Genomic DNA, 9,634 nt, shown 5'->3' with positions numbered 1-9,634 from the left:
ACATTCACTACCAGCAGCAGTAGTAGTAGTGAATTAGTGAGTTCACATTCACATTCACCAGTGAATTAGTGAGTACACATTCACTACCAGCAGTAGCTGTAGTGAATTAGTGAGTGCACATTCACCAGCAGCAGTAGTGAATTAGTGAGTACACATTCACTACCACCAGCAGCAGCAGCAGCAGTAGTGAATTAGTGAGTACACATTCACCACCACCACCAGCAGTAGTCGTGAATTATTGAGTACACATTCACATTCACTACCACCAGCAGCAGCAGTAGTGAATTAGTGAGTACACATTCACTACCACCAGCAGCAGCAGTAGTGAATTAGTGAGTACACATTCACATTCACCAGCAGCAGTAGTGAATTAGTGAGTACACATTCACCAGCAGCAGTAGTGAATTAGTACACATGCAGCAGCAGCAGTAGTAGTGAATTAGTGAGTACACATCCACCACCAGCAGCAGCAGTAGTAGTGAATTAGTGAGTACACATTCACCACCAGCAGTAGTAGTGAATTAGTGAGTACACATCCACCACCAGCAGCAGTAGTAGTGAATTAGTGAGTACACATTCACTACCACCAGCAGTAGTAGTGAATTAGTGAGTACACATTCACTACCACCAGTAGTAGTAGTGAATTAGTGAGTACACATTCACATTCACCAGCAGCAGTAGTAGTAGTGAATTAGTGAGTACACATTCACCAGCAGCAGTAGTGAATTAGTGAGTTCACATTCACTACCACCACCAGCAGTAGTAGTAGTGAATTAGTGAGAACACATTCACTACCACCACCAGCAGTAGCTGTAGTGAATTAGTGAGTACACATTCACTACCAGCAGCAGCAGTAGTAGTAGTAGTGAATTAGTGAGTACACATTCACCACCAGCTGTAGAAGTGAATTAGTGAGTCCACATTCACTACCACCAGCAGCAGTAGTAGTGAATTAGTGAGTACACATTCACCACCAGCAGTAGTAGTGAATTAGTGAGTACATATTCACTACCACCAGCAGCAGTAGTAGTTAATTAGTGAGTACACATCCACCACCACCAGCAGCAGTAGTAGTGAATTAGTGAGTACACATTCACTACCACTAGCAGCAGTAGTAGTGAATTAGTGAGTACACATTCACTACCAGCAGCAGTAGTGAATTAGTGAGTACACATTCACCACCAGCAGCAGCAGTAGTAGTGAATTAGTGAGTACACATTCACCACCAGCAGCAGTAGTAGTGAATTAGTGAGTACACATTCACTACCACCAGCAGTAGTAGTAGTGAATTAGTGAGTACACATTCACTACCACCAGCAGCAGTAGTAGTGAATTAGTGAGTACACATTCACCAGCAGCAGCAGTAGTAGTGAATTAGTGAGTTCACATTCACCACCAGCAGTAGTAGTAGTGAATTAGTGACTACACAATCACCACCAGCAGCAGTAGTAGTAGTAGTGAATTAGTGAGTACACATCCACTACCAGCAGTAGTAGTGAATTAGTGAGTACACATTCACTACCACCACCAGCAGCAGTAGTAGTAGTGAATTAGTGAGTACACATTCACCAGCAGTAGTAGTAGTGAGTACACATTCACCACCACCAGCAGCAGCAGTAGTGAATTAGTGAGTACACATTCACCACCAGCAGCAGCAGTAGTGAATTAGTGAGTACACATTCACCACCAGCAGCAGTAGTAGTAGTGAATTATTGAGTACACATTCACTACCACCAGCAGCAGTAGTGAATTAGTGAGTACACATTCACTACCACCAGCAGCAGTAGTAGTAGTGAATTAGTGAGTACACATTCACCACTACCACCAGCAGCAGTAGTAGTAGTGAATTAGTGAGTACACATTCACCACCAGCAGCAGTAGTGAATTAGTGAGTACACATTCACTACCACCAGCAGCAGTAGTAGTAGTGAATTAGTGAGTACACATCCACTACCACCAGCAGCAGTAGTAGTAGTGAATTAGTGAGTACACATTCACTACCACCAGCAGCAGTAGTGAATTAGTGAGTACACATTCACCACCAGCAGCTGTAGTGAATTAGTCCACATTCACCACCAGCAGCTGTAGTGAATGAGTGAGTCCACATTCACCACCACCAGCAGTGAATTAGTGAGTCCACATTCACTACCACCAGCTGTAGTGAATTAGTGAGTCCACATTCACTACCACCACCAGCAGCAGTAGTAGTAGTGAATTAGTGGGTACACATTCACTACCACCACCAGCAGCAGTAGTGAATTAGTGAGTACACATTCACTACCACCAGTAGTAGTAGTAGTAGTGAATTAGTGAGTACACATTCACATTCACTACCACCAGCAGCAGTAGTAGTAGTGAATTAGTGAGTACACATTCACTACCACCACCAGCTGTAGTGAATTAGTGAGTCCACATTCACTACCACCACTAGCTGTAGTGAATTAGTGAGTCCACATTCACTACCACCACCAGCTGTAGTGAATTAGTGAGTCCACATCCACATTCACCACCAGCAGTGAATGAGTGAGTCCACATTCACTACCACCAGCAGTAGTGAATTAGTGAGTTCACATTCACTACCACCAGCAGTAGTGAATTAGTGAGTACACATTCACATCCACCACCAGCAGTAGTGAATTAGTGAGTCCACATTCACTACCACCACTAGCTGTAGTGAATTAGTGAGTCCACATTCACCACCACCAGCTGTAGTGAATTAGTGAGTCCACATCCACATTCACCACCAGCAGTGAATGAGTGAGTCCACATTCACTACCACCAGCAGTAGTGAATTAGTGAGTCCACATTCACTACCACCAGCAGTAGTGAATTAGTGAGTATACATTCGCATCCACCACCAGCAGTAGTGAATTAGTGAGTTCACATTCACCACGAGCTGTAATGAATTAGTGAGTCCACATTCACCACCACCACCTGTAGTGAATTAGTGAGTCCACATTCACCACCAGCAGTGAATTAGTGAGTCCACATCCACCACCAGCTGTAGTGAATTAGTGAGTCCACATTCACTACCACCACCAGCAGTAGTGAATGAGTGAGTCCACATTCACTACCACAAGCTGTAGTGAATTAGTGAGTCCACATTCACTACCACCACCAGCTGTAGTGAATTAGTGAGTCCACATTCACTACCACCAGCTGTAGTGAATTAGTGAGTCCACATTCACTACCACCACCAGCTGTAGTGAATTATTGAGTCCACATTCACCACCACCAGCAGCTGTAGTGAATTAGTGAGTACACATTCACATTCACTACCACCAGCAGCAGTGAATTAGTGAGTACACATTCACATTCACTACCACCAGCAGTAGTGAATTAGTGAGTACACATTCACTACCACCAGCAGTAGTAGTAGTAGTGAATTAGTGAGTACACATTCACTACCACCACCAGCAGTAGTAGTGAATTAGTGAGTACACATTCACATTCACCACCACCAGTAGCAGTAGTGAATTAGTGAGTACACATTCACTACCACCACCAGCAGTAGTATTAGTAGTAGTGAATTAGTGAGTACACATTCACTACCACCACCAGCAGTAGTAGTAGTGAATTAGTGAGTTCACATTCACTACCAGCAGCAGTAGTAGTAGTGAATTAGTGAGTTCACATTCACCACCAGCTGCAGCAATAGTAGTAGTGAATTAGTGAGTCCACATTCACTACCACCAGCAGTAGTGAATTAGTGAGTATACATTCACATCCACCACCAGCAGTAGTGAATTAGTGAGTTCACATTCACCACGAGCTGTAATGAATTAGTGAGTCCACATTCACCACCACCACCAGCTGTAGTGAATTAGTGTGTCCACATTCACCACCAGCAGTGAATTAGTGAGTCCACATCCACCACCAGCTGTAGTGAATTAGTGAGTCCACATTCACTACCAGCAGCTGTAGTGAATTAGTGAGTCCACATTCACTACCACCACCAGCTGTAGTGAATGAGTGAGTCCACATTCATATCCACCACCAGCTGTAGTGAATTAGTGAGTCCACATTCACTACCACCAGCAGTAGTGAATTAGTGAGTCCACATTCACTACCACCACCAGCAGTAGTGAATTAGTGAGTCCACATTCACTAACACCAGCTGTAGTGAATTAGTGTGTCCACATTCATTACCACCACCAGCTGTAGTGAATTAGTGTCCACATTTACCACCACCAGCTGTAGTGAATTAGTGAGTCCACATTCACTACCAGCAGCTGTAGTGAATTAGTGAGTCCACATTCACTACCAGCAGCTGTAGTGAATTAGTGAGTCCACATTCACTACCAGCAGCTGTAGTGAATTAGTGAGTCCACATTCACCACCAGCAGCAGTAGTGAATTAGTGAGTCCACATTCACTACCACCAGCAGTAGTGAATTAGTGTGTCCACATTCACCACCAGCAGCAGTAGTGAATTAGTGAGTCCACATTCACTACTACCACCAGCAGTAGTGAATTAGTGAGTCCACATTCACTACCACCACCAGCTGTAGTGAATTAGTGAGTCCACATTCACTACCACCACCAGCTGTAGTGAATTAGTGAGTCCACATTCACTACCACCACCAGCTGTAGTGAATTAGTGAGTACACATTCACTACCACCAGCAGCTGTAGTGAATTAGTGAGTCCACATTCACCACCACCAGCTGTAGTGAATTAGTGAGTCCACATTCACTACCAGCAGTGAATTAGTGAGTCCACATTCACCACCACCAGCTGTAGTGAATTAGTGAGTCCACATTCACCACCACCAGCTGTAGTGAATGAGTGAGTCCACATTCACTACCACCAGCTGTAGTGAATTATTTAGTCCACATTCACCACCACCAGCTGTAGTGAATTAGTGAGTCCACATTCACTACCACCACCAGCTGTAGTGAATTAGTGAGTCCACATTCACTACCACCACCAGCTGTAGTGAATTAGTGAGTCCACATTCACCAGCTGTAGTGAATTAGTGAGTCCACATTCACCACCACCAGCTGTAGTGAATTAGTGAGTCCATATTCACTACCACCAGTGAATTAGTGAGTACACATTCACCACCACCAGCTGTAGTGAATTAGTGAGTCCACATTCACTACCACCACCAGCTGTAGTGAATTAGTGAGTCCACATTCACTACCACCAGCAGCTGTAGTGAATTAGTGAGTCCACATTCACCACCACCAGCTGTAGTGAATTAGTGATGTCACATTCACTACCACCAGCTGTAGTGAATTAGTGAGGTCACATTCACTACCACCAGCTGTAGTGAATTAGTGAGTCCACATTCACCACCACCAGCAGCTGTAGTGAATTAGTGAGTCCACATTCACCACCAGCAGCAGTAGTGAATTAGTGAGTCCACATTCACTACCACCACCAGCAGTAGTGAATTAGTGTGTCCACATTCACCACCAGCAGCAGTAGTGAATTAGTGAGTCCACATTCACTACTACCACCAGCAGTAGTGAATTAGTGAGTCCACATTCACTACCACCACCAGCTGTAGTGAATTAGTGAGTCCACATTCACTACCACCACCAGCTGTAGTGAATTAGTGAGTCCACATTCACTACCACCACCAGCTGTAGTGAATTAGTGAGTACACATTCACTACCACCAGCAGCTGTAGTGAATTAGTGAGTCCACATTCACCACCACCAGCTGTAGTGAATTAGTGAGTCCACATTCACTACCAGCAGTGAATTAGTGAGTCCACATTCACCACCACCAGCTGTAGTGAATTAGTGAGTCCACATTCACCACCACCAGCTGTAGTGAATGAGTGAGTCCACATTCACTACCACCAGCTGTAGTGAATTATTTAGTCCACATTCACCACCACCAGCTGTAGTGAATTAGTGAGTCCACATTCACTACCACCACCAGCTGTAGTGAATTAGTGAGTCCACATTCACCAGCTGTAGTGAATTAGTGAGTCCACATTCACCACCACCAGCTGTAGTGAATTAGTGAGTCCACATTCACTACCACCAGTGAATTAGTGAGTACACATTCACCACCACCAGCTGTAGTGAATTAGTGAGTCCACATTCACTACCACTACCAGCTGTAGTGAATTAGTGAGTCCACATTCACTACCACCAGCAGCTGTAGTGAATTAGTGAGTCCACATTCACCACCACCAGCTGTAGTGAATTAGTGATGTCACATTCACTACCACCAGCTGTAGTGAATTAGTGAGGTCACATTCACTACCACCAGCTGTAGTGAATTAGTGAGTACACATTCACTACGACCAGCAGCTGTAGTGAATTAGTGAGTCCACATTCACTACCACCACCAGCTGTAGTGAATTAGTGAGTCCACATTCACTACCACCACCAGCTGTAGTGAATGAGTGAGTCCACATTCACTACCACCAGCTGTAGTGAATTAGTGAGTCCACATTCACTACCACCAGCAGCTGTAGTGAATTAGTGAGTCCACATTCACCACCACCAGCAGTGAATTAGTGAGGTCACATTCACTACCACCAGCAGCTGTAGTGAATTAGTGAGTCCACATTCACCACCACCAGCTGTAGTGAATTAGTGAGTCCACATTCACCACCACCAGCTGTAGTGAATTAGTGAGTACACATTCACTACCACCAGCTGTAGTGAATTAGTGAGTACACATTCAGTACCACCACCAGCTGTAGTGAATTAGTGAGTCCACATTCACTACCACCAGCTGTAGTGAATTAGTGAGTCCACATTCACTACCACCAGCTGTAGTGAATTAGTGAGTCCACATTCACTACCACCAGCAGCTGTAGTGAATTAGTGAGTCCACATTCACTACCACCAGCAGCTGTAGTGAATTAGTGAGTCCACATTCACTACCACCAGCTGTAGTGAATTAGTGAGTCCACATTCACTACCACCAGCTGTAGTGAATTAGTGAGTCCACATTCACTACCACCAGCAGCTGTAGTGAATTAGTGAGTCCACATTCACTACCACCAGCAGCTGTAGTGAATTAGTGAGTCCACATTCACCACCACCAGCTGTAGTGAATTAGTGAGTCCACATTCACTACCACCAGCTGTAGTGAATTAGTGAGTCCACATTCACTACCACCAGCAGCTGTAGTGAATGAGTGAGTCCACATTCACTACCACCACCAGCTGTAGTGAATTAGTGAGTCCACATTCACCACCACCAGCTGTAGTGAATTAGTGAGTCCACATTCACCACTACCAGCTGTAGTGAATTAGTGAGGTCACATTCACCACCACCAGCTGTAGTGAATTAGTGAGTCCACATTCACCACCACCAGCTGTAGTGAATTAGTGAGGTCACATTCACTACCACCAGCTGTAGTGAATTAGTGAGGTCACATTCACTACCACCAGCTGTAGTGAATTAGTGAGTCCACATTCACCACCAGCATCAGCTGTAGTGAATTAGTGAGTCCACATTCACCACCAGCATCAGTTGTAGTGAATTAGTGAGTCCACATTCACCACTATCACCTCACACAGGTTCGGGCATCAATACAGATGTGGAGAATTGTAGCTTGGTAAGGCAACGCTAACTCGTGTGTGTGTGTGTGTCTGTGTGTGTGTGTCTGTCTGTGTCTGTGTGTGGGTCTGTGTGTGTGTGTGTATCTGTATGTGTGTGTCTGTGTGTGTCTGTGTGTGTGTCTGTGTGTGTCTGTGTGTGTCTGTGTGTGTGTCTGTCTGTGTGTGTGTCTGTGTGTGTGTGTGTGTATCTGTCTGTGTGTGTCTGTGTGTGTGTGTCTGTGTGTGTGTGTCTGTGTGAAATGCGGCAGGCCTGGCACAGTAAGGAGGCTACAGCTACAGGTGCTGCTGGTGGTGATGGTGATGGTGGTGATGGTGGTGATGGTGGTGGTGATGATGGTGGTGGTGATGGTGCTGCTGGTGGTGATGGTGGTGATGGTGGTGATGGTGGTGGTGATGGTGGTGATGGTGGTCATGATGGTGATGGTGGTGATGGTGGTGGTGGTGGTGGTGATGGTGGTGGTAGTGATGGTGGTGATGGTGGTGGTGATGGTGGTGATGGTGGTCATGATGGTGATGGTGGTGATGGTGGTGGTGGTGATGGTGATGGTGGTGGTAGTGATGGTGGTGATGGTGGTGGTGATGGTGGTGGTGGTGATGGTGATGGTGGTGATGGTGATGGTGGTGATGGTGATGGTGGTGGTGATGGTGATGATGGTGGTGGTGATGGTGGTGATGGTGATGGTGGTGGTGATGGTGATGGTGGTGATGGTAGTGATGGTGGTGATGGTGGTGATGGTGGTGGTGGTGGTGATGGTGGTGATGATGGTGGTGATGGTGATGGTGGTGATGATGGTGGTGATGGTGGTGATGGTAGTGATGGTGATGGTGGTGATGGTGGTGGTGATGGTGGTGGTGATGATGATGATGGTGGTGTTACATCTGCCACTCATCTCGGTCAGCCAACCCATAGCACCTGCAGGGTCTGTCATGTGACCTCCTCCTCATGCACCTGTGTGTGTCTGTGTGTGTGTCTGTGTGTGTGTGACTGTGTGTGTGTCTGTGTGTGTGTGTGTCTGTGTGTGTGTGACTGTGTGTGTGTCTGTCTGTGTGTGTATCTGTGTGTGTGTCTGTGTGTGTGACTGTGTGTGTCTGTGTGTGTGTGACTGTGTGTGTGTGTCTGTGTGTGTGACTGTGTGACTGACTGTGTGTATGACTGTGTGACTGTGTGTGTAGTGTTTTTTACAATGCGAATGTAACAACGCTCCCCCGAAGCTCGACCATTAATAAACATCAACATTAATAAACAGCAACCACAACAACAACATTAATACACAACAACAACAACCACAACAACAACATTAATAAACAACAACCACAACATTAATAAACTACAACATTAATAAACTACAACAACAACGCGACACTCAAAATGTCTCTCGTGGATTAGTTTTGTATCTCTCACTCGCTGTGTGGGTGGGGTGGGTGGATGTGAGTGTCTTGAGTGTCTTGAGTGTGAGTGAGTGTCTGTGAGTGAGTGTCTGTGTGTGTGTCTGTGAGTGTGAGTGTCTGTGAGTGAGTGTCTGTGTGTGTGTGTCTGAGTGTGTCTGTGTGTGTGTCTGTGTGTGTGTGTCTGAGTGTGTCTGTGTGTGTGTCTGTGTGTGTGGGGAGTGGTAGTGTAGTGGTTAGCGCTGAGCTGCGCTATGAACCTGGCGACCCAGGTTCGATTCCCGTTCACAGCCAACACCAGTGACGATTATCTGAACCGGTCCCGGGCCTCCCCTAGGTCGACTCAGCCTCAAATGAGTACCTGCTGCGGTGTGTAAACATCGCCACTAGGGAGACAAAGGCGGTCGGGCGTGGTGCTGGCCACCCACCCCCTCGTGTACCGTTCCGGCCTTCATAGGTGCTCGCTAACAGCACTTGCCCCCTACAGTCTGTTAAGACTACACGGGGGATCTTTGTCTGTGTGTGTGTGTCTTGTGTGAGTGTCTGAGTGTGTGTGAGTGTCTGTGTGTGAGTGTCTGTGTGTGAGTGTCTGAGTGTGTGTGAGTGTGAGTGAGTGTCTGAGTGTGAATGTGTGAGTATCTGAGTGTGAGTGTCTGAGTGAGTGTGAGTGTGTGTCTGAGTCTGAGTGTCTGAGTGTGTGAGTGAGTGTGTGT

General features: G+C 46.1%; 1 protein-coding gene across 3 annotated transcripts; it reads left to right on the top strand.

Moving 5' to 3' along the window:
- The first annotated feature begins 1,103 nt into the window (after positions 1-1,103).
- Positions 1,104-8,925, top strand: LOC142907726 (uncharacterized). Of its 3 annotated transcripts, none has more exons than XM_076057390.1 (2): positions 1,104-1,125; positions 7,784-8,925. In XM_076057390.1, the coding sequence occupies exon 2, from the start codon at positions 7,830-7,832 to the stop codon at positions 8,466-8,468; it is 639 nt and encodes a 212-aa protein (XP_075913505.1). In that variant the 5' UTR covers positions 1,104-1,125; positions 7,784-7,829; the 3' UTR covers positions 8,469-8,925. The 3 variants fall into 3 exon arrangements, with proteins under 3 accessions (XP_075913505.1, XP_075913506.1, XP_075913504.1); XM_076057391.1 differs by lacking the exon at positions 1,104-1,125 and adding an exon at positions 1,172-1,377; XM_076057389.1 differs by lacking the exon at positions 1,104-1,125 and adding an exon at positions 3,551-3,580.
- The last annotated feature ends 709 nt before the right edge of the window (positions 8,926-9,634 follow it).

Source organism: Petromyzon marinus, chromosome 82, assembly GCF_048934315.1.
Source record: "Petromyzon marinus isolate PM22_M1 ecotype Great Lakes invasive population chromosome 82, UKy_Petmar_22M1.pri1.0, whole genome shotgun sequence".
Lineage (NCBI taxonomy): Eukaryota > Metazoa > Chordata > Hyperoartia > Petromyzontiformes > Petromyzontidae > Petromyzon > Petromyzon marinus.
This window is presented reverse-complemented; position numbering and strand designations above follow the sequence as displayed.